The sequence below is a fragment of the Cyanistes caeruleus genome, chromosome 1 (genome assembly GCF_971803275.1).
Source record: "Cyanistes caeruleus chromosome 1, bCyaCae1.hap1.1, whole genome shotgun sequence".
In the NCBI taxonomy this organism is placed as follows: domain Eukaryota; kingdom Metazoa; phylum Chordata; class Aves; order Passeriformes; family Paridae; genus Cyanistes; species Cyanistes caeruleus.
Genome location: NC_141701.1, coordinates 87296084 through 87321765, shown reverse-complemented (window position 1 = coordinate 87321765; position 25682 = coordinate 87296084). Strand labels below are relative to the sequence as shown.

Sequence of the window (25682 nt, the reverse complement as noted above, 5' to 3'; positions counted from 1 at the left end):
GCTCTTAATCAAATGCAGATTTACCTATGGAGCACGGACCAATAATTAGCAAGTTACATTAGGAAACAGCTGGGGAACCAAAATGACTCCTGGTGGTAATGAAACCTCATGTCACCTGAATTTAAAATAAAACCCTTCAAGAAAAGACTCTTCAGTTAGCCATCATTTTTTATTACCGGTATGTGGGACACTCCCTGCTAAAAATTCCTGCTTTTTTGGGTGGAGACTGATCACTTCTGAGCCATTTCTTCACTGAGTCTGAACCACCCACATCTACCAGGAACATTTATTGTGATGAATAGACCTATTAATACCAGCTTCACCCCACCCTATACTGCTTCAGAGTATGGAAACTCAATGGATGTATCTGGTTTTGGTTAATATGCCATGACTCTCAAGTTTTACAATAGGAAGGCAGAGGAAACACGTTATGTATTTTATTGTAGTATTCTGGCACATTCTCCATAAAGTGGAAAATTCAACCTATCAGGGATGCAATTTTCAGTCTTTGCTTAACAAATCTTACATAATTCTTTGCCTTTTTCCAAAAATATTTTCTCCTTTGTTCTTTGGCTCTTTGCCAGGACAAGCCAAGAGCAAGCTTTAGGTCCTCCCAAGCTCAAGTTGAAACCACATCCAAAAGGACAAGAAAAGGACAACTGCATGTAAGGCTTAGTGTGGGAAAATCTTTCAGGAGCAGTTTTGAACAAGCATGGACTTGCTTCCACCTCACCTTTTAAATCCTTGCCACATCTAACATCTGTGGATGTCAGAAATTAAATGCTGATGTAAAAATCAAGGTTACAACCTGATGAAAACCCTATGCAGGGGTCACTCAGAAGAACCACACACAAAAAGGCAGCAGCTTAGATTGCTGTGAGCTACTCCACAATTACAGATCACAAATTTGGAGCAAAGAATATAAAAATAAGTGTGACAGGTCAACCATCATAACACCACAGTCAACTCAAAAGGACAGCAGAAGTAGGGAAGACACTGAACTGCTTTAGTTATGAGGCAGAGGGCAGGCATATGAAGCCTAAGATGAGGAAAAGAAAATGCAACAGGCTTTCAAACCATACACACTTTAAATATAAAACCCAACTCCTCAGAAAAACCAAAGAGTGAATTTCCTTATCCATAGGACAGCTGAGGCTGCTACAAGGCATCCAGCACCCCTTCCAGCACTTCACCAAAATGGTTTCTGGATGGGGATGCCCCAAGTACAGGACCTGAGGTGAGCTCTGTATGGAAAGCCTCTCATCAAAGTCACTTGTCTGCCTCCAAGGTGCTAGAATAAAACCCTTACTTTTCCATGTTTCCTGTCACCACAGGAGATGCTTGAAGGCCACTTCCCTGGGGAACAAGGACTCCTTGACAACATGTTCCAGAACAACTTCATTTTCATGATTACTAGTGTGACCAGGTCGCACCTGTCCCTCCCAGCAAGGCAACTTCCTAACTACTTCGGCAACTCTTGCTCCTCCAGATGGGAAGCACTGAATAACCAATGCAGGGAAGGGCAGGAGGAGCCCCCACTGCTTCATCTACATTTCAGAGCCAACCAGGACCCTGGATCAGGGAGAAGCAGCATTGCAATGACTCCACTTTCCCCAGCACATCTGATAGTGCCATTAGCACAACTGGCTGCCAGCCACCTGAGTGAGAAAAAGAACAACTGGATGCTTGTGAGGAATGATCAAATAAAAATTTAACGTCTGAATGAACAGAACACCTGGCAGAATGACTGAGGTCCAACCACACATACTGGTGGCACCAGCAAGAGCTCCAGTGCTGCTCAGCACTGCTGAGGCGGGGAGAAGCCTTGAGCTCAGGCCGGTTCCACTGCAGACCCTGTAAACAGTTTTGGGCCACTTCTTGGCAGACCTCTTCAATTTATTTTAGATTGCCAGCACTTGCCAGAGGGAGCTGTTGGGAGGCCCATAAAAATTGAGTTTCCTCTCACAGTGTCAACTGACGAAGTAGTCTTTGCTTCCTGACCTCTGCCATTGTAGAGTGCTACCGCCTGCTGTCACAGAAAGTTTCTGTGTGACAGTAAGCAGGCTGACACCTAATTGTTACATTTGACCAAGTGTTTTAATTAACAGCAGAGCATCTCTAAAACAAACTCTTATGAGGCTTTGGCCCACATTCAGGAAAGCACTTAAGTATAAGCCTTAGAGTGTCCCTATTCAGGAAAGCGTGTGCTTAAGTGCTTTCCTGAATGCAAATATATTCCCATCCTGGGGCCTTAAAAGTGCACTAAATAATAAAAGTTATTGCAATTTGACTTCACTGTTGTCTTGAAATGTTTATTTAGCTGTTTCTTTATTAAGAGTCAAGTCACTTGAATTTCATATCTATTTAACAAGCCTTTCTGCTTGCTGATTGCATTCCAAGAGACAATCTGTTAATGCTGTTCCAGTTAAACTCTAGGGCTTTTTCCCCAACTATTATGAAGCTGTCTCTTTTTCTTGACACACCACTTACTCTCACACAGGGTACCTACTGGCCACACACCACTCAAAGTAATTTTGCATGGAGTTGGAGATCTTTGAGTCTGTTCTCCACATAAGAGGAATATAAAGTTAAGCTTTATCTTAAACCAATGCTCGTGTATGGGGCAGTCACTGAACAATGTTCAGTCACTGCTTCTACCAATAGTAATGCCTGTATTGTTGTACCAATACAGATGTCACAAGTCAGAACAAAAAGCCAAATTTCAGCTAGCAGATCCTTCCCCCCGCAGCCAATACGAAGTACCAGTGTTTCACATCTCTCACAAGCCACCTCCAACACCTTCATGCTGCAATCTTTCAATTTTCCTCACAGAAAGCTGATGGCGTTGAGCAGGAAGGGAAGAGCACATGAGCACAGCATGCACACATCCATATCAAAAACTGGGAGAAGAGCTGAGGTGGGCTTTTTCCTTAACCAGTGCTCCAGCAGGTTCTGAAATGGGAACTTGAAACTTGGGAAATGAGGACAGAAATGTCAAATTTGTCAGTACCGCTAGAGCACAATGAAGTGAGAGGCAATCATTCTTTTTCCTGTGCTCATTTGGCCCATAGTTACACTGTATCAGTCCCAAATTTCATGACTTTCATCAACAATCTGAGCCTTCTCCTGCAGTCCTGTGAGGAAGCATCAGGTATTTACCGAAACTAGAGAGCCTCAATGTCTCTTGCAGGGCAAGAGCCTGCTCAGACACCATTACTGAATTACTGACAATCTCTCACATAGTAAGGCCAGGACCAGTGATGAAATCTTCTTCAAATCAAAGCAGCAGGAGGAGCTTGCATGTTAGGTATTTTCTCTTCCCTCTGTAACACTGGGAACAGTTCACATCCACCTGGGAGCAGCACCTAACAGCTGCTGCACTGCTGTGAGGACCCAGGACACCAGTGATACTGCTGATCTCACCTGATCCCATCACATCTTCCCCAGCAGCTTACAGCTGCACGTGCTGGTTTTCACTTCTTCACTCCTTCTCTTTCTCCAGAGCAGCTGGCTGGAATCCTGTGACCTGTGAGACGTGGAGGAAAACTGGAACAGATTTCTGTGGAGCTTGCTGAACAAAATGCCTACAACATCTTTGTTTTCAATAGCTCTGAGGGTCCTTGCTTGTCCTAACATGAATTTACCTTTCTAGTTCAGACTTAGGCTTTTTGTGTACACCCCCACTGCTAATAAAAGTACCAACTGTTGTACTCTAGCTTACTACATCTGCACCCCAAGCACATAAAGAAATGCCAAAGTGATGGAAAACAGGACATTGAAGTGATTTAACATAACCTGCACAATACACAAAAAATAGTTTTCAAAGGCTGGGAAAAAAACCTGCAGCATTATTTGTCTTCTGGCTACACAAAGAAGCAGATGCAAATATTGGTGTCCCAACTGTGATCAGCAGGTACATAATTAAGGGAACACTACATGAAGACACATGCTTAATTTGTTTAGGTGGCAAGGTTAACAAAATATGCTCAGGGAATGAATGCAACACAAGAAGAATGATTTTAAAACTAAGAAAAAGCCGGTCAAGATGAATCACACATCTTTGTCAAATAAATGAATAGTCTGCTTGCTTTAAACTCAGTCATAATTGGTTTCCCCTCACCTTCCAAAAATGTATTTAAAAAGGAAAATAGTATTTATGGCTCAAGTTAAACCACAACCACTTTATTCATCTGTTGTTTCAATTTTTCCTTAAGGCTTGTGTTTAAAGACAACCCGAAGCACCCCACTTTCAGCAGCCTTTTCACATACACTGCATTTAACGAGAAAGAACAAAAGTCATTATGATGGAGTTTTGTAGGATCGAACATTGAAAGAAAAGAAAGCAGCATAATTTTCCTCAGACTTCTCTTCTGGGCACCACCAGAGATATCTAACCCCTCACTCGAGCAGCTGCTTGAGGATGCACAGGGGATCTCATGGACAAAAAGGCTTTCAGGACAAATCTCCTGCCCCCATGAGTCTTGTCTCTTTCACACAGTGCTGTTCACACCGCAGTGAGGCACCATTACTAGTGTTTACATAAGTCTGAATCATGCAAACTAGGAAAGATGGAATAAGAGGTAAAATAATCAAAAGCTGCATCAGCAAGAGCTGTGGTTTCAGTCAGTGGAAAGCATTATTTTTAGAAAACCAGAATCTCTTAGTCACCACCACCATCCTTCAAATTCACTTGCCTGCACAGGCAAGAGCTATGACCCTCTCTCTGGTCCAGTTCATTTCTCCTTCTCCAGAGTTTCTCCACTTCTCCATGCCCATGAAATCAGGCACACGTGGCCAGCCCAAGTGATTTGCTGGACACAACCCACCTCTGACCAGCTGCTGCATTTACTACAACTCTGGTGGAGTCCTCCATATTTTGCTTGTGATTGTATCCAACATTCCAAGGGCTGGCTTTTTCCAGGGGTCTTCCCCAGTAGTGCTTCACATGTACTTCAGCCTCAGAAAAGCAAAGCAGCTTTCACAGCTCAGCTGCCCCAGAAAGCGCTTTTTTTCTCCTCGACTACAGCTTGGGTTTATTCAACAAGAAAGGGCAGAAGTAGCAATGTGTGCCCTTCATGTGGCAGGCAAATACCCAGCCAGAGATGATTTGAATTGCTGGATAATTGACTTAAATGCTTGAATTGAAATCTTGGATGGCAAATCACATGCAATTCTGCTGAGGATTCCCCTCTTCTTATCTCTTGCTTCTTTCCATCCCAGTTAGTCTGAACACACACACATGCTCAGGGAGCCCCTGCTGCGGCAGAGGACAAGGTAAAACCAGTGGAGATCTCCACTACAGCAGCTCTGACACTGAGCATGTGGCAGGGAGCAATAAGACAGCAACAGGGTGGATCCCACCAGGACACTGTGGCAGAGCAGTGGCCAGGTATTTTTCAGCAACAAGCTCTTGTCTGCATGACTTCCTGATGTGACTTTTCCCACCTTATCTTTGGGATCCAGAACCAACCTTGAGTAACTTCCCACAGGCAGGAGAGCAGTGAGGAAAGAAAATCCGTGACATGGAGACAAACCATGAAACACACAAAGGACAGCAAGCATCTTCTTCCAGGCCAGTATGACCTGGGCTTAGTACACAGTCCCTAACCTCAGATGAGGTTTTGCCTGTACGTGCTGAGGGCAAGTTTTTCTGTCCTTACTCCTCAAACAGCAGTGAAACCTTTTCTCTGGGTAACTGCTGCCTCTAACTCTGGCACAAGGCTGCACTTCCAGCAGGAGAAACATACTAGAAAACCACTGTTTGATATCAAAGCCTCCACAGTCCTTCACATTTTTTGTAGCTTCATACAGTTTTAGAAAAATTTGTTCATTTTAAAACAATGAGTTTATTTAACTATGATATTTCTCTTTTCTTGATTGCTGAGAGGATCTGTAGTTCAAATCCTGGTTTTTCTTCCATCTCAAATTGGTACAGTGCAAAGCCAAGAATACATATGTTGCTAGCTGGAAAATAAAGTGCCCTTGATTCCTAACTTTATTTTGGACAGTTCACTCCAAGTTATTAAAAGCCAAATTCAGTAGTGAGAAAATATATATAGCTTCAACTGTTTTGTGTGGGTTTAAAGTACTGTTTGCTTTATGAGTAAGAGATTCAATAATGCATATATTTACATAAAAATAGTTTTGACATTTAAGCTAACTTCTTGCCAAGCTGGTGCAAAGATGGAAATGTAAAAAACATAAGCACAGAAATAAGCCCCTATGCTGTAAGTCTGCTATTTACAGGTAATTTTTTTCCTTGGCAATAATACCTGAACGGTATGTTTTATAGCACTAGACCCAGCCACTCTGAGTCAATTTAGTGTTTATGGAACGTGCCAGACCAACAGTGTGAGATTTAAATGCTCCATGCCAGCCTGTATTTGAGCTGGGGTAGGGGCTAGGAGAGTTTCCAGAACCCAGGCCACTGATGGACCCCAGTCATGTTCTGCAGACACGACAAAATCCATGATGGCACAAGTCCAGTACCCAGCAACGCAAACACCTCAAACCCCAGGAGGCTTCTGAAGAGGGTGGCACCAACCTGTGCTGTGCAAGATCTTGGAGTGAAGCACAAGTCAATAAAACTGATGCTGTTCAAAAGTGCCTTACTCTGCTAGCTCTGAGGATGACCATGCAGCTGTCCCTAAATAATGGATTTGATGGAGAGAAGACGTTGGAAACAGTATTTTCTACTACAGTAACCAAGATTTTTTTTTTTCCCCAGAGCAATTAGTCAGCTCAGGGATGTCAAAACATATAACTGGGCCATGAGACAAATTACAGTGTAAGTGCTGCTACTTTGCCAATGACCTAGCAGGCTTGGCCCTGAGATTTCTAATGTTTGAAGTTTCATGTTCCTTGTTCAGTATTGCAGCACTTCTAACGACATCTTAATTAAGATAAAGTGACAGGCAAACCTACCTGCATGGATCCTTCATATTTATAAACAAATAGTGACAAAGCCCAGATGACCAAATGGGTGATATATTGGTATAAAAGAGAGAAATTTAAAATACGTACATATACGTTCATCAAGCTTTTAGTTGACCATTCACTCTTCTGCAAAAGTTCATGACAGCTGGCTCATCAATACTTAATGCTCTGTCCCAGCTGAATGGTCTGACAATCAACAGTAATCTTTACATTCTAAGCATCATAAATAAATGAAAATACATAAACAGAAACAATTATTCAGAGCTGAGGATAGTCTTGATCCTTACTGCAGCCTCATGTGTTACATATTTTTTTCTGCTGTGATCTCACTAGCAATGCATCACTGTTTTTAACCACTCTGAGCACTGATTCTACGTTCAGCAGCTGTGTTTGTTTACAGGGCTAGAAATTAGCACAGGACAAATGGACTTCATCCAACTGAAATTTTATTTTGGCATTTTCCACTACACTTCACAATATATTGGTCCTCATAGACCAATTATGTATTTGCCACTGACGCTGGCCAAGGAGAGTGCATAAGCAAAGATGGTGCTCACTAATACTACACAGGGATGCTTTTATTGCTCCAAATGCAGGCTCCCTAATTACTAAGCACAGCCCAGTCATTTGTAGCCAGGAAAGTCCACTACTGTATTGTCCATACTTTTTTTTCCACTAGGAACATAAAGAATGTCATCATAATCCATCCTGCACTTTGCACTCTGCCAGCTCAGTAAGAGTGATGAAATCCAATGATATTTTATATTTAAAGGGACCTGCCTGTGCCCTTCACACTTATAATTGAGCTCCCAAAGCCAATTCCAAAAGACTGTAAACCAAATTAAAACAAGTCAGCCCTAACATCATTTTCCATTTCAACATTCCTGTGCTTCTTCATGGATGTGTATTTCAAAACAAACAAAAAAGCAGCCCTTTGCCCCTATGCACTTTTCATCTCCTTGACCATTACCTCAGCACAGAGCTCAGGGTGCTTCAATTTTCCCCATCCTGCTTTAGAATAAACTGTTAAAGAGGAGTTACCGAATTCACTGGAACATGGTGGCAAACACTCCTGCCAAGTTCTCACACATCTGAAGGTAAGTGTAATTTTAAATGCTCGCCCTAGTTATTCAGAATACGTTTGTAAGCAATTCCTATTTATGTTAGAACTCTATTTATGTTAGAACAAGAGACAAACATAAAGTGCATTAAGTTGTAGTTTAATGGCTTCATGCTGCTAAAAATACTCTGGCTCTGTCTTAAAAAACGTGTTTTAGAGAAACTACCAAACAGGAAGCACCAAACAATTTCTTCAGGCAAATATCCACAGCTAGTCTATCAATTAAACCAATAAACCCTGATCAAGCACCTCTCTGGAGAGAATAAACTTAGAAGTACTATGCAACTTCCTGAAATATGTATTTTTGGGGACTGAAAAAGCTCAGGAACATTTTCAGAGCACTTAAGTTTCTGAGGAACTGCTTCTCACTATTTTTAACTTTCTTTCATGCAACAAACTGTGATAATTTAAAATAATAGCAATGATGATGTTCTGACATAGCAAGATGCATGAAGAGCCCTGTCAAAGTAATATATTGCACTCTGCCATGTAATTATGTTATGTTGGAGCAGAGTGTTGGAAAACTCAGTATAATCATTAGCCGAGCGCTGAATGTTTTGATTGTCAGACAGGTTGTATATGATGCAAATATATGACTCAGAAATGATTTCACATAAACATTTTGGTAACAGTAATCTGACTCATAACCTCCAACATAGAAAATAACAAGCTGCACAAAACATCTGCGTGCTCTGAGCAACCCCGGCTAGCAGCAACCTTTACAAGACTCCCAGCACAAAGAGATCAGAGGTCCTGTCCCTGAGGACCTGAAGCTGAGAGATGTTGACACCTACCTTCCCAAAGAGAGTCAAAGAAGGAGCAAAAAGTGCTGTCATTCCCACCTGGGATCCCTGGCAAAGAGCTGTGATAGTGGATGCCATCTGATAGCCTGCCCAGTGGGCATTGCTTGGTTTCAGTCCAGAATTAACTGGGCTAAGATGGGAGGAAAGGTTTGTTGTTATTCCACCCCGAAGCTTCACCATGTCAAGTATGACACAATGCACAATTCTTCTGTTCTTTCATTCATTAGGAGGTGGACAGCTTCTTTCACAGCCCCCTTCTGAAGACAAATGTGCAGTCTTGAGTGACAAGGAGGATTTACCGTCTGTTATTTCAGAGGAGGTTTGCCATGTTTATTCTGGAAAGTGCCATGAATTAATGAACTATCTCTTCAAGCCTCAGTGCATCGGAGCTGCCAGCTCTCTGGCTGCCAGAGGCAACAGACTGTTTTGGGACCCCATAAAACTGTTTTTACTGAGACTAGAGATAGCAAAAGTATCAGGCAGACCCAATCCCAATAGCTTCTGAAATATAAAGGAGTCATTATACCAACTTTAGCTGTTACACTGCATTTTTATGGGGACAGTTCTCAACAGAACTGTCAGTTAACTCAGAAGAACATCTACTATTAGCTTCCCTGCAGTGCAGGCATTACCAAAAGTCAACCACACCTTCATTAGGCTCTCCAATAGTTTCAAGCTAAACATGTGCTAGCCTGTGACCTCTTTCATCCTTCCTATGTTTAGCTATTGGCAAGTCTGAAGAGCGATGTCCCTAGTGAAGCATGGCTGCAGAAGGCACAGACTGCAGCACTGATGAGCAAGGTTCACAAGCAGGAAGAACTAAAGCCTAAGCCAAGTGAGAACCTGTAGGCTCCAGCTGATTCATGCTGCCATCTGAAAAAAAAGAAAAGTTTCACCAAATAAGACCCTCTTGCTTCACTGGCTCCTTGAGCCACTGGAGGACTGGCCAGGTCAGTAAAACAGCACATAGGCTCATACTGAGATTGCAGGAGCAGAAGCAAGAATTTCAGGGACTTCATCACAGGCACTGGTGGCCCAGTGATAACCTCTGAGCCTCAGTTATTTGAAAAATCAGTATAAGAGTGATTGACATTTGTCAGATCACACTGTGAGACTTCAATGCTTATGAAGTGTTTTGAATAAGAACAAATGCAAAGTAGCATCTTGATGTTGTCTAGCAAGTAACGAGCATTACATATCCTGCAGAATGGAACATTTTTTGGAGAAGGCAGCTGCTACAATCATTAGAGTGTAAAAACCATCAGTTGCAAGAGACAAGACACAGACATCTCAAAGAGAAAATCTATTGTAGTACGTTAAACAAATGTATTTTCTCTCCAGCCATCTTCCATAGCATAATAAGTTGGAACTTCCTTAAATATGAGAACTCTTTTTTTTTAAAGTCTCCATTTCTCTTCACTCCCTTCCCCCTCTGCCTTTTTTCTTTGTGGGTTTAAAAAAAAAATAAAAATTGAAAGCACAAGCCAAGAGATTCACAATCACCAAAGCCTGCAGAACATACAGTGAATTTTGGCAGGACATGCATGTTTATCCTTTTCATATGCTGTTTAAATTATTTTTATAAACAAGTCATTATCTTGCATAGCCACTGCTTGGTCCCTTTCATGTCAAAGATGTTTGATGTTACAATAATTAAGCAAAAAGGTCTGCATGCTTGAAATGCTGTCTCAGGGTGATGGTTTGTGGGCAAGTGAGGCTGCTGCTTTTTTAAAATGAAAGGTTTCTTTGCCCCCAATCATTTAAGCTGAGCACCTGGATTCTGTACTTGTGGATCAAATATTTGTGTAGGTATTAAAACATGAATTTCAAGCCAGGCTTAAATTTTAGAGCTATCCTCCTACTATTTTGCATCAAAATTGTGCACACATGTCAAGGCTTGCAGAGAAGCCTCTCCCTGCTTGCACACGGATGTTTTGAAGAACCAGACTTAGCATCATTATGAAGATTCAGGTACATTAAAAGTGTGTAAGGCCTCTTCCTGCACCACATCACCAGTGTGGCCAAAAGCAGTGAAGAAATGTGTATGGGAAGTCCATGGTAAGTGACATAGGAAATGCCTCCTCCTTTTTCCCAGGAGAAAAGGGTCAGAGGCTCTGGTGATTAAAGACTGCTGCTTCTACTTCTATTCATCTCAATTTGGACAGAGGGAGCTTGCACCTCTGTGCCATGAGGAATTAAAGCTCCAAACACTTCTTTAATCCCTGATACAGAACCTTTATCCAGATATCTTAAAGCAGTTTGAAAAATATGGACGTTAGACTGCAGCAAGTGCTCATGTTCAAACAACTTTGTATTATAACAGAGTTCACAAAGGCAGAGGCAGACAAGTCTTTTGCATCTTGTGCGCATTAGTTACAGTTAAAGCTTATTTTCCAACTTGTTTGGATAATTTTATTCCCCGTAAAAAGACTGGAATTGACTGTTAAGAGCTTTACTCCTACGGATTTCTCTCTCAAGTGGTCTGGAAAGCCCAGGAGAGACAAGGATGCAAGAAGGCACATCTGTTTCACACCGTAGCTGCCGACCCTTTCCTCCCTCCAACACCTCTTGGCTTACGTGTGTGACTATCAGACCCTGCTCATGAGCTCTAATCTGTTCTCATTTTTTAAGTGCTCTTTGTTGCCTGGTGTGGAGCTTAACACTTGTGCTTCATTAGACATTATGTCACCCTTTAGCCCTTGTACAAACAGAGTGTCTAATACCTTAACCATACACGCCACACGAACACGATGTGGTGTGCGACAAGATAAGAAAGCTGCAGCAGTACACTTTGACATAAACATCCCTGTGCATGTTTTAAGCATGGCACATTTTAGAGCCTGCACTTCATAAAAGAAACTGTAGATCTCCGTCTGACAAGATTTTGGGTTGAACAAATACATATGAGTTAAAAGAGTGCTTCACATAGCCAATTCATACATTTCTCACACTGCAAACAACCATTAACATACATGGAATAACACATCTTTGGAATACTGTTTGAAAACACTCTCTCATCTACTATCAGGAAATTTGACTCTTCAGAATAAGTGTTAACATTGTCTTGATTAATTTGTAAAGCCATTCAAGCCATGAAGTACATCTGCACATTCAGTATATTTCCAATACTGTGCTTCTGTTTTCATTTTCAAAATGTTTTTATTTATACACTAATATTTGACCTATGAATGTTCCAAGTTTATATGGAGCCAGCTGTTCTAAATTCTGGTTATACTGAGCATTCGTGCAAAACATCAGGTGATATCATTGGATATTTTTAAGGGGAAAGTTCACAGGAAAGCAGTTATGTATTCTTGTGATTAACACCACATTGGATCAAAACAGTCATGTCTAGCTCTCTGAAAAATACAGCTACTGTTTTAGTTAGAGAACACTTCGGCTCTGTCTGCATTATCCTTTTTTGCCAAAAGTTCCCACTGTTGCTACCACTGATTCAATTCTGTCATTGTGCTATGATGAACACTGCTACGTAAAATAAAAAGAGCTGAAAGCAGCGCTGTCAAACTCTTTGTGCCCTTAACAACAAAACAAAAAATAATCTCATTACATCACCAAAAAAACCCAACCAACCCAAAACCCAAACAAACAAAAAAAAACTATTCCAAAACTCTACCCAGCACTACAAGACTGTTTCTTAAGTAACTGAAAGTTCAGGAAATGCCAGTCCAAATCCACGGCAGGTTTTAGGAATCAAAGTCCATGACGAGGTATTAAACACCCCTGCAATCCCACAGGGACTCAGCTTCTTTAATTAAGCTTTTTTTCTCCTGCACCAACCCTGCAGCAGCTGCAGCCCTATGCCCTTCCCAGAGCCACTGTGTGGGGGAGCCTGCTCTGGGTGCAAAGCACTGGGCCACTTAATGTGCTGCTGCCAGCCACCCCTGCTGCAAGTGCTTCAGCTCTGCAGAAGGCACCACTCCTCAGCCTCTGCCAGCCACAGCTGAAAAAGAGGTGGGAAGAAACGATTCACTGAATGTTTTTCAGGCATGTCTCCTCACCCTCAGCATACCATGCAACAGAATCCCAGTCCCGAGTGCCCTCTTAATTCCTACTTAGAATTCCAGCAGTTAGGGCTGGAATGGATCTTCTAAAGTCATCCAGATCAACTCCTGCCATGGGCAGGAGCACTGTTCAGTAAACCAGATTGCTCAGAGCCCCATCCAGCCTGACCTTCTACAGTTCCAAGGATGGAGCATCCACAGCTCCTCCGGGGAACCTGTTTCAGTGTCTCACTACTTCTGTTTGAAAAAATTCTGCCTTATATCCAATCTGAACCTACCCTCTTTCAGTTTAAAACTGTTGCCCCATCCAACAGGGAATCCAGGTATGACCCAACACCAGGCTCCAAGAAACAAGAGGGCAGAAGACAGCTTTCCATTCCTTAATCTCCATCTCCCAGGCTCTGATAACTTGCTGTAACAAATGGGAATCTCTCACCCGTGAGCCATTTTCCCATTTGGGCAATAGTGCTTGCTCTTTGCTTCACACTGCTATATAAATGGTCAAATGGAAATGTTAAATGATTAGTAGGTGGCCTATACTTTACAGCATAGCTGTGCATCTGCTGGGATACAGCAGAAACACACAATGGGGCTGTTTATGTCCCAAGTAAATCATACCTTCCTCTAACCCCCTACAAGTTAGCAATGAGGCAAGATGACCTAAAAAGAAACGTGACTCCACGGCATGGAAAGTCTAAACACCACTTCCTTCCTCCTAAATCACAAACACCACTTAGAAGTTTATATTTAAAAGTACAAGAGAGAGTGTAACCACTGCAATGCACCGGGCTAAACCCAGCAAGGATCCACTGCTCCTTGGCAGAGGTACAAGCCTGCAGCAAGCAATCCCAGCAGGAGTTCAGCACAAGACATCCATGACAGCTGCCCAAGTGATTTTCAGCTAAAGCCATGTTGAGCTGGATGAAAACTGCCAAAAGAAAACCTTTTTATAAGAAGTGGTTTAGCTTCAAATTTTTCTGAGGTAAAGAACTATGAAGTTCTGCTTTTGGTTTTTTTTTTAGAAAAATAAAAAAAATAATAATAAAAAAAAACCAAACACCAACTCATCCCCACACCTGGGTTTCTAATTCAAAATGCAACTTTTCATTTATTTACAGATTAAAAATTTAGCCTGAAGTAATTAAGACTGGTTTAGTAATACTAGCTTTTTACAATTACAATAAATTGCTGTTGTTATTGTTGTTGCTGGAAGAAAAATTTGTGAGAAATGTAGAAGCCTAAGACTGTAAATTTTCAAGCTCTGAAAAGCTTTCACAAGACAGAGAATAATCCTACTAATGTCACACTGTCTGGTTCCAGTAGCTTAGTCCAGATGACAGACAGACTTGAATAAATTGCTTACATGAACATGACCCTCCACTCATTTCAACAGAACAGGTTTTGCAGAGCAGCATTTCCAGGAGCTACACATCTTCCAGGGCTCCGAGTCAAAGGCAGAAGGATGACTACAGCCCCTAAAACTCAAAGTCCAGAGGAACTGAAGACTTCTAAAAGACCATTTGCCCTTTCTTTAATCATCTTGTCAGGGAGCTTCACACTAGCAGGCACTTTGCAAGCTGCAGCTACTTCAAGGAGATGACATAAATGAGGATCTTGAGCTGCATCAGTTGAACAGCAAATATAAGGCTGTTCTTTGGCACTTGGAAATCTGTCTTGGCATCAAAGCCCACTATACAAGGCTTGGCAGAAGTCAGTAAACTCATTCCCATCATCAGCTTCACGATTTCTAATATTGGCCTGCTCTGAACACACGTGGAGGACACTGCTCACATGCCGAGCAAGTGAGGCTGCACACAGCCAGCTGGCAGCACAGCCAGATCTGCAGCATCACACACTCCAGTTATTCCCTCTGAGTAGATATCTTGACCTTTACAACACGTGGCCAAGAGCATAAACAGATGGGATGACAGTATGAAAGGTACAGTCCCATCAATACAATCACGCAACATCGCTGATACATCTTGGTTGCATAATTTCTTATCTCCCAACAGCAAGCATGGTACTGGAGAAAAGGCAGGTGGGCTGACCAAATCCTTCAGATGAAAAAATTCACCTGCTTTAGAAACACATGTAAGGATGTTGGAGCACTGCTTCCCTCCTGTGAAAAGCTGTGCAGAACAAAGGCATATTGCTTGCACCTAAGGCACTATGGATTTGAGCAAGATCCTTCCTAGAAGGAAATCTGATAGGTGACCGCTGCCAAGAGGATGAGAACCTGTTTGTAAGACATCACACCCATAAGGTGCTGCCTTGTAGGCAAGGAGAGAGAGAGAGAGATAGAGAGAGAGAGAGAAAGTATTTGTACAAGTCTTACATTTATCTCCAAGCAACTTCCTTGAACTGAAAGAGAGCACCCTTGCCCCAGCAGACGCTTGCAGGAAAGATGAGGATTGCCTGGAATTTGGGGATTCAAATATAGAAGAATCTTTTCATCACAACCTCAATTTGAACAGTGTTGAAGCTTCAGGGATGACTGCAGTACTGCCTGGCAAAAGTGGAGCTTCCCCTCAAACTTTTGCATGAAGCCCTCCCAAGGGACCTGTGGGCCTTATAATAAAAGGGAAAACCGATCTTGCCAAAAGTCGAGATACAGTGAATCAGTGCTGTTAGATACTAACATTTGTATCAACTAATATTTTCATTGACATAAAAAGCCACAATGCTGAATAACCAGGCAAACAAAACACCCCTAAACACACTTTTTATGATCCTTATCTCTGGAAGGTTTGATGGGTTCAGACTTTCCCCGCACAGCTATCAACAGCCCCAGATTTGGGTCATGGCAGAAACTCAGGCTGCCACTGAATTCCTAGGGTTTGATTGTAGGAGGTGCATGGCTGTTTTTCCTTTCAATGTCAATGCCAGGATAGGAAGGCATGGGTGAAGACCATATTCTGCCACAGGATTGCCTCACAGCATCTTTCATGATACACAAATAATTCTGGATGTAGTTTAAGTAGCAAAGTCTTTGAGAGTCTTGTTTTCTGCTGCTTAGCACTGCATGCACTACTCTGAAGACACCAGCTGGTGAAACAGAGGGCAGAGTGCAGGTCCTCTTCACATCAGCACTGATGTGCCTGAGAACACTGGGGTCAAGCTGTCAAGCCAGCATCACTGCCTCAAGAGGGATCTCCATACCAGCCCCAGGCTGTTCTGCCCAGAGGACATAATCTTATCTCCTGCCATGAGGAAGGTACATTTTCCAGATGAGAAACATTGCTAGGCATTATTCTCCCAACAGTACTGGACACACCACACATTTATATAAAGGTTGTTCCTACAAGGAGAGCTGAACAGTACCACAAAGATGCCTGCTGGCCCACAAAGCACTCCCCCACCCCAGCCCCACAACCCTGCTGTACAGCCACTTCCACAGCACAGAGCTTTGGTACCCTGCTTCGTCAGTGAATCAATGCAGATGTTTCCATCTGCGCTAGCCATCCAGACTTCCTATGTGGGAAATGAAAAGAAACAGGCACTTGTCAGATGCCTCATCCTAATGAAAACATCCAAAATAGACACTTCTAGGATCATCTTCCCAAGAAAGAGACCAGATTTACCAAGGATAGGTTATGTTTTCCATCAAATTATTTTTTGGTATTTAACCTGATAGATTAAATTTATTATCTAAATTATCTCAACTGGTTTATGTCTCATGTGATTCTGCTTGTAATGGGAACAAAAAATTACTTCTCTTCCCTGATACTGCTTCCCAGGTGCTTTACAAAACAAAGTGCTAAGCATCTCCTGGAAACCCTGGACACACCAAGCTCCCCTGTAATCAGCCCCTCTGAGAATCACTGCCCACACCTTACAAGCCCATACTATGATACAGACATCACCAGACAGGCAAGATAAATCCCAGACTCCCCATTTCAAAGACTGGCATTTCTTGTCCTCCCTGTAAGACAGCACCTCTCTGTGTCTGAAGAACTTCCACACCTCTGTGACCTTCCTTTTTCACTTTAATAAAAATCCCAAAACAAAATAGAAAACATCTCCAAGAACACCATCACCTTTGAGACAAGCCTGCACTGCCTGAATAATCTGACACCTCACCCAAGTCCCTTAGCTTTTCAAGACCTTTGCAAAGAGGACTCATACCCTGAACACGTATGGAAACACAGCCTTTCCCAGACAGAAAATACATCTGCCATGTCCTCAGACTGAAAGATATAGGTTGGTCAGGAAGACTTGGAGCCCTGCATGTTTAAAATCAGCAGTGACTACAAGCTAGTGATTCTTTCTGGGCTACAGGGCTGGAAAAATTAAATGTACTTTTATAAGAACATCAACACCTGCAAAGTTCCATGACAAAGTAGGACTCCTCTGCACAGCTGACCTAGATGACAGCTTTCCAGCACAAGGAGATGCATCAACTTTTGTCTGGTTCTGAGCTGCAGCAGAGACAGCATCAGCACCCGAAGGCAAGTCACCCACATTGACTTGACACAGCCACGTGCACCTGCATCCCCCAGGGGATACCATACACTCCTCACCCTGAGGAAACAGAAAGGGCCCCTCACATCTCTTTGGTAGTTGCCCCCTCAATAATGCAAAGGGAAGCCTTTAAGGTTGAACACAAAGTTCTTCAGAAGCCAGTTTTAACTAAACAGAAGTAACTGTATGTATGGCCACTTGCACAAAGCCCCAACTAAAATAATTCTGGCAGTGTCCCCTTATAAGCAGACTCCAGCTGTGAGTTTTCAGGGTTGTTTGACATGAACCTCATAGGAATAGTCAGCGTGCTTGAAATCAAGAATTCTTCCCCTTCTGCTGTGATCCCAACATCTTTGGCTGCATTTCTGACAGCATCTAATATGCTACTTTGACAGATCACAAGCTGTCTCTCTCCCATCAAACTTTGGTTTCTATGTTGGAATATAACCTTAGGCTTCCTCTGGTTTTCTGACCTGAATTACTGTTAAATGGAAAAGTAAATGTCAATACACAGGTGAAAGACACCAAAAAATCCCTGGTATGTCAGAGAAGCCACAGAAAACAGACAAACAGCTGTTCAGTCCCAGCCCATCGATTTGTCAACACTCTGGTAACAAACAATCGTATTAAATGGCGTTATGGTTTATGACTTGGGATTTGGAAGTTGATGAGAAATTTCTGCAGTTGATTCATGCTTCCTGAGATGCGTAACTAGCATTTCAATTGCACTATTTTACTACATTACAAGAATAATTTTCCTCGTTGTTACATAAGTGTCTAGATCCAAATTATCAGAACTGATTTGAATCATGAGTGGAAGAGGTTATTTTCAAAGAAACACATACTTTCAGGTCTACCATCTAATAATAATCTAATAATGGTGCTTTATAAACAGCTAATTATCTTCTAAAACACCACATGTTCACACTTATCCCTGGAATCAGCTCTTTTGGGAGCTGCCTAGCCCCTTGCAGGCACCTTGTTTCACATCCCTCAAATAAAATGTGCCATGGGGGTTACTTACAGACAGCTACAGCCAGCACCACACTTCACGGCCCCAAGTATAAGTCCTGAAAGTCCCCATGGCAAAGAACAGAGACAGCAGCAGCAGCAGCTCTGTGTATTCAAAGGACAGAGAGGTTTGGGGAGGCTGGGAGAGAAGAAAAAGAGAGGCAGGTGCCCTTTGGACTTGAAACCTGTACAGTATTTCCCAGATCTCAGCTTCTGAGATGAGATCACAGACCGCACGGGTTTTCATTGATGGACAGTTTCAGGACGTCTCACATCAAATGCATCCGAGCTCTGAGATGGCAGCACCACCTAAACATCCCCGAGCTGTCTTTGAAAAAGGCAGCTGAGACCCCGACAGGTACACACCTGCAGTACAAAGAGGCAACAGGGCTTCACGCTCCTGGAAGGTTTGAGCACCTAAGGCAGCTCAGCTGTACCCACACAAGTTGTGGTCACCTCGGTTTTAATGAAGACGAATCCTTCAACAACTATTTATAACTCTTCTAACCTACTACGTGAATTTCATCAGGTACAGAAATTAATCAGGTCTTGTTCTAGATGCACACAGCATGGTACAAAGCTGCTGAACACCTGTACCAGCACTGGGAGTTCTGAGATATTTCCTGCTGCAGTGACATATCCCTGCTCCAAATGAGTAAACACACAACAAATTGGGTTTGTGGGGTTTCTTTTTTTGGCTGGTTTTTTTGTTTGTTTGGTTTGGTTTTTGTTTTTTTTTTAAACAAGACAAGCTGTTGTCTTTCTGGCACACAGCTCTGGCAGCACAAGTAAAAAGGCAAAGTTTTCAGCTGACCAGCTAAGACTCTTGAGCTTCACAGGAATTCCCTTAAAAAAGGAACTGTAATTTGCCAACTGAAATATTTTCATTCTCCACATTAGGCTGAATCTAATTACACTGTTTCCTTACAATTGCATAGTACTAAGAGGTCTTTTAAGTAAAAAAAGCTTAATGAATTTCCCACTGCAACGCCCCCTTCAGAGCCCATCACATCGCTGACAGGATGATTTGTTCGAAGAGCAGGTTGACATCTAACTTAACTCAAGATTTCCACATGATAACAGATTTTTATCATGTCCCCGTGCTCAATCACCAGAATAACCTACACAGAGTCACATATTCACCGCCACACTAGCTCTGATCCCTTAAAACAAAAACAAACACAAAGAATATTTAAAAAGGAGAAGACGAGGACGCCGTGAAGTAGCGTGGCTGTATTTTGTTTGAGCTCGAAAGGCATCACTGCGCTGCTGGACCTTGCATAGAGTGAGTGCAACCTGTACTCTGGCACGACCCCAGCTCTGCTGTCCAAGAAGCAGAGTAGGGTGTGTTTAATTCTGAAGTACATAATTAAATTCTGACCGCCACCATCAGAACAAGGACTACTAAAAAAAAAAAATAATTCTTTTTTTTTCTTCCTTCCTCACATTCTCCCCCCACGGTTTTGTATGCTGGATTACATTATTTTTTTTACTGTTTGCGAGAGTTTCGCCCTTCCCCGAAGTGAGCTGCCCTGCTGGCCGAAAGCCGCTCGCAGACCAAGGTGGGTCCGGCCGCAAAGCCCCGACCCCGTCGCGTCCCCACTGCCCGGGCCAGGGCTGTCCGCGCACGGCTGAGCGGCCGGGTGGGCTCCGCGCAGCCCCGGGCTCGCTCCACTCGCTCCTTCCCTCACTCACCCAGGTTGACGAAGCTCATGACCATGTCGGCGTCGTTGAGGAAGGCGCTGTCCTGCGGGCTGGGCAGCGGCGGGGCAGGGGTGGGCGGGCGGCCCCCGCGCTCCGCGCCCGCGCTGCCCTCCGCGCCCTCGGCCAGGGAGTGGTAGAGGTCCAGCATGAAGCGCGGTGCCGCCGTCAGCCGTCCCGGCGGCGGGGCCGCCGCCTCCCGCGGCAGCGGCCGGGGGCGGTGGGGCAGCCCCAGCACCGAGAGGATCTCCCGCTGCATCTCCCGCTTCTCGTGCGACTTCAGCCGCCGGTAGAGGAAGCCCGAGGCGGCGGCGGGCGGCGGCGGCTCCCCGCCCTCGGCGGGCAGCGCGGGCTCGGCGGGGCGGCAGGCGCCGCTCAGCAGCGCCCAGCAGCAGCACAGCCAGGCCAGCCGGCGCGGCATGGCGCTCGGCCGGGCGCGGGCGGGCGACGTCCCCGCTCCCCGCTGTCCCCGGGGGCCGCCCGCCGCCCTCCAGCCCTGCCCCCCCGCGGCGGGCTCGGCCCGGGCCGGCGGGGGGCGGCCAGGCCGGGGGGGCTCAGCGCTCGCCCCCGCCTCGCATGGCCGCCCGAGGGGCACCGCGCTGCGGAGCCCCCAGCGCCCGCCGCCGCTCAGGTGCGGCGGGGCCGCCCCCGGCCCGCTCCGGCCGCTCACTTCGCCATGCGCCTGCCCGGGGGATCCGCGCCGGGCCGCGGGGGCTGCGTACGGGGGGAGAAGGAGCAGGGTGAAGAGCAGCAAACTTTTCTCGCTGCCGGGGAGCGAGCGAGCGAGCGAGCGGCTCCTGCGGCTGCAGCCCCGGTCCCCGCGGGCTGGCCGGAGCGCGGCTGCTGACAGCGAAGGCAAATCAGCAGCGCGCCCGCCTCTCGGCGGGGCGGGCGGCCGCTCCTCCGGGGCGGGGAGCGGGCGCAGGTAGCGCGGCCCCGCGGGGGCGGCGGAGCAGGTTGAGAAGCGCCGGCCCCGTCGGATGTCACGGGCTCGCTGCGCTGGAGCGGCGCTCCGCCAAACTGCGGCTCCGGCCGCCTCTGCCGCCGGGCTCTGCCGGCTTGTTTCTTGTTAAAGGAAGGGTTTCGGCCACCCCTCCTGCCCCCAGTGGGTGTTGGCTATTTGTCCTGAAAATAGGTGGAGTTTTCTAAATCTGAATAAGCGTTGCCGTTCATTCTAGCGGGTTACGGCATAACATTTGGGTTACACAGCTTTTTTGCCTTTTTTTTTCTGGAGTATCTTGCAGAATTGAGCAGGGAGCTGTGGTACATGGCTGGGTGTACTCAGGTACCCCTTGCCAGCCCTGATCGATGGAGTACCGGTCTGCGTCCTGTGGAGCAGGCTATACTGCCAGAAAAGAACATAACCCTTCCTACAGTAGTGCTGCAGCTCTGATTTCATCACTTTCATCAAAAAGTGAAAAAAAATAAACCCGAAAAACCCAGAGCCAGACACCATCCAACACTCCAATAACAGCAGTTTGGTTGAGCGAGAAGCAGCTCTTCCATACCCTGATCTCTGACTTCATGGATCTTCCTCGGATTGCATGAGTAAAGCCAGTCTTCTCTCACTGAAATCAGTGCAATTGCTCTAGGTCTGAACTGGGATAATTTCATAGGAGCTGGCCCGAGAATAATATCTGGACCACTTGAAGTCACTGGCAAAATTTCCATTAACTTTATTAGAATCAGAATCTGGCAATAAGCTCATATTCCGCTTCCCAGAGACACAGCTGAGAATATTCAGGACAGAATACGGTATTTTCAGAAGTGGAGGTTACTCTGAGCCTTCGCATCTATGAAAGCGAGGCTGCAGATGCATGTTTGATCCGCACCAGTCAAGGAACACTATAATGCTGGATAGTTTAAAACCTCTTTTGATAGGAAAAAGAGTGTCTATAAGGAGATTTCAGCACTGCAGTAGATGGGTGGCAGGGAAGTTGCAAGTTTCTTTTGCAACTGTCTTTATTTATTTATTTATTTATTTATTTTCCCCCCAGATTGTGACAACACTCGAAATTTGAAAATGAGGGTGCATGTGACAGCACGGACCCAACATGCTCCTTTTGCTGTAGTGGATCCCACTGCCTGTATGAAAGTGGTCTGTGTTTCCCAGGAAGGACTCACGAAGGCAACGTCCAGGGAAATTTTTGTACTGCTGGTTCATCTGTTCACTTTTCTCAGCACTTTCATTAGATGAGGAGACTAGGGCTCACTCCCAGAGAGGAGGTGAGCAACACACCTTTCCTTCTGTAAGGCAGTGTGGGATCCTGCTGGGAAAACCCAGGTTCCCAGGGGTAAAGCTCGGTGCACAAGCTGGTGAGCTGAGAGGGATTCAGGACATCTTGCAGCCCCTTAGGAAGGGCGTCTGGAAGCTGGGAGGAAGTGCAGGAGCCCTCCGGCGAGTGAAGGACGTTTCCTAAGCGGGTACTTATCCCGCAGGTGGTGGGGGAGGAGAGCAGCCACTTCCCACAGACATTCACTTCCCTGTCTCTGAGCCTGTTTGGGTGTAGCTCCTGTCGCTGTGTCCAGAAGAACTCTGTAGCCTCGGCTTCCTGTTTTGACAATGAGAGAGGGAAGTGTCCCATTACACGGTTATTGCTAAAGAATGAACTCTTCCATCCGAAGTGTCCCCGGCTTCTCTCGAAGATAGGAAGAGATGGTGCACATTTAGCAACAGACTGTGTCAAACTCTGGAGCAGCTCTTGGGTGTTTCTGCTCCTCTGATTCTCAAACGTGTATCACCTTTACGTTTTTAATCTGAAATAGGAGTTACTGCGATAAACAGCTGTTATAACAGCTGGAAGCATTCGGGCATTTGCATTTAAAGGAGTCTGAGGACAGGGACACACAGCAAACCTTCCAGTACTTCCCTCTTAAGTTACCTTTTTCTGGAGGTAAATTCCCTTGTGTAGGTGGGAAGCTAATGCCCTCCTTGAGAAGTCATCACACCTTGTTAAGTTTAAGTGGTCCACTTTTTTCCAGAAGTGCTTTCCAGAGTTGTATACTACTTGTGCCTGGAAAAGCCTCTTCCTCGTGGATGTGAATGCTTTACTGTGGGATTCAGCTAATGCTATCAGACCTACAAAAGTTACAGCATCACTCATCAACTCGATGAGGCTGAAAAAGACTAACTCTCCTTCCAGGGGACACATGCAGTGACTGCTTTCAGATATTCCTGCCATCTGAAAGGGCAAGTTTCCCAAAAGGATTTTAGGACTTTGGATGAGAGCTGGGTACCTAAATCTCTGGAGGAGTGCAAAGGCTCTGTATTCTACAACCACTGCAGGCTGAGACACACACATTTATAGAGTTAAACAAGTATTTTAGACCTACCGGCAGGATTTTGGATTTTTCGCTGCCAAGAAGCCTTCGCAGTATGGCCGCGGTCCAAAACTCTAAGGTAACACGTAATTTCACTCGAGTTTTCGCCGTCAGATCTTCAAAAACGCTGCGAGTCCAGGTTTTTGAGTATCGTGTAAGTCACCAGCTTTCCCTGCTCATGATGGACATCTGGTGGCAAAGGGGAGAAACTCGGGTGTGTTCCTCGAAGTTTCCCTCGCTGGCAAGTTAGCAATAAAATAATTTTTTCTTTGTTTCTCGAACAAACAAGCAAACAAACACCAAAATCAAACCAAAATAAAAGAAACCAACAAAAGAAACCAACTACTCCAAACCAAAAATAAGCAACCCCCCCTCTATATAAAGCCAAGAGGTCTCCTCCCTCCCCCAGACCAATCCTTATGTAATTTTCTGTCCTTAAGCCAAACTTTAGTCTATACTCAATCTCACACCTGCTCAGTGCTTCATGAAGAAAGTCTTTTATCCATGACCATGAGCAGAGCCTGTACCCCAAAGAATACCCATTCCAAAGGCGTGGCATAGTGCCAGCAAGGATTAAGTACAGCAGTTAACTTCTTCTGGTACTGACAATGTTTAGGTTGTATGCAATTAAAAGCCGGGCTACCTATTTCTAGTCAAAGAGGATTTACTGGACTTTCAGTTGTCTACTTTTATCAAATCATTCCTTGCTCTTATTTAAGCAAATTAAGTTTCCTCGTTGTCTTATGCAAAAGTTGTGAGGAGCAGTTCAAGGTATGTGAAGCACTGAAAGGGTAGAGAGGTAGTTCATTTTACTTGGAAGTCTTTAGAATGAAAATAACCAAACAACAAAACAAACAAACAAACAAAAAATAGAGGTTTTCATCACAATGCCTTAAAATACACTACTTCATCCATACTCACGAGGAGAATTATGCAAAATCTTAGTGAAGCATCCCAGATACCAGGATTACACAACCCTAGCAGAATGATACACATTTGATTAATTTTTTTTCAGGACTAATAACATACATTGAATAGAGTGGAGAATTTCCTATTCTAGTGATCCCTTCTCTATCTCCTGAGCACAGAAAAAGCCACAACTTTGCATTCACACCTTCTCCCCAGATGAACCACTGGCTGTCAAAGCTCCTGTGACAAACCCAGGCTCCTATGCTTATGGGGTCAGCAAGGACACGGCAGTAAGGGCAGCTTCGGTCTTCACATTCATTTTGCCAAACAAAGTGGGTATTTTTTTTTAAAGCAATGTGGAAGAGATGTAAGTAATGACATTTGCTTTCTAAAAAAAATCCCCAAACCCTATGTTGTACAATAATGACATAGCTGGAATGAACTATTTGCAGCGCTGCACTCAGGGAGGTTGAAAATGCAAACATGCCTCCTAATTTTAGTGTATCGGTTTCCAAAGCCTGCTTGTGCAATGAGAAAGAGTGGTTGAGTATAATCTTAGTTCAAAGATTGAAACTGGCTAAAAACAGCATTTGCTCTGAAAGCTCAGATTTTTCTTTTTGCTTGCTGAACGAACTTTCTCCACTGCAAGTAGCAGCCGTCGAAAAATAGTAACATCATCTTATTTGCACATAGCAAACCACTACTCTCTCTACTCAGAAATCTGATCTAAAAATACGCAATGGTAATTTCCCAGATCAGAACACTTTTTTAAATGGTTATAAATATCAATTCAATAACACGACTGGACTGCTATCCCTGCAAAAGCAAACAGTTAAAAGTGAAATAAGTCCCTGTACAAGGTTCACAAACAATTCCAACTCTGTTCCAATACTGGCCACCATTTTAGCCTATCAAGGATCTACTTATGTATGAACAATGATACCTTAAGTTTTATTTGAAATCAACAATATCAAGGGAATCTGACCTGAAATTGCAACACTTAAGTAAATATTAATTTGCAGTATTATAATAAATCATAATATTGCATCATTGATATTTAATGGATATAATTTTTCTGTGTCTTTTCATGGTATTTGCTTTTAATTTCCTTACAAAGAAACAAAGAAAACTAGAGAGGTACCTGGCTGCAAGAACATGAATGTTGCAAAAGAGATGACAAGAGGAGGAGAGGCCCTGACTTCACCTTCTGCTGGTGTCAGCTGGTGAGCCATCAGCCAGTGTCCCTCTAGCATTGTCTGGCATACTGACTAGAAAAAATGAGCACCAGTGGTGGCAGCTCATAACATGAGGATGAACTGTAAGACTCTGGCTTTAGCAAGTGGCACTTTGCAGCACTCTGCATTAGCCAGTTACTAGAATTAGTGCATAATCTCTACC

The 25682-nt window shown here is 44.2% G+C and overlaps 2 protein-coding genes across 2 annotated transcripts in view; both read right to left on the bottom strand.

The window, feature by feature from the left end:
• Window positions 1-20490, bottom strand: part of BMP6 (bone morphogenetic protein 6) — an 87641-nt gene extending 67151 nt beyond the window's left edge. The window contains exon 1 of the mRNA XM_086901270.1: window positions 20049-20490. Coding sequence (XP_086757396.1) covers window positions 20049-20475 — 427 coding nt within the window. The 5' untranslated portion in view covers window positions 20476-20490. The remainder of the gene's footprint in view (window positions 1-20048) is intronic.
• Window positions 20491-21643: 1153 nt separating this feature from the next.
• LOC147655705 (uncharacterized) overlaps window positions 21644-25682 on the bottom strand; it is a 47752-nt gene continuing 43713 nt past the window's right edge. The window contains exons 5-6 of the transcript XR_015290250.1: window positions 23388-23564; window positions 21644-22606 (exon numbers count right to left, since the gene is read on the bottom strand). The gene's annotated coding sequence lies outside the window, so the exon portion shown is untranslated. The remainder of the gene's footprint in view (window positions 22607-23387; window positions 23565-25682) is intronic.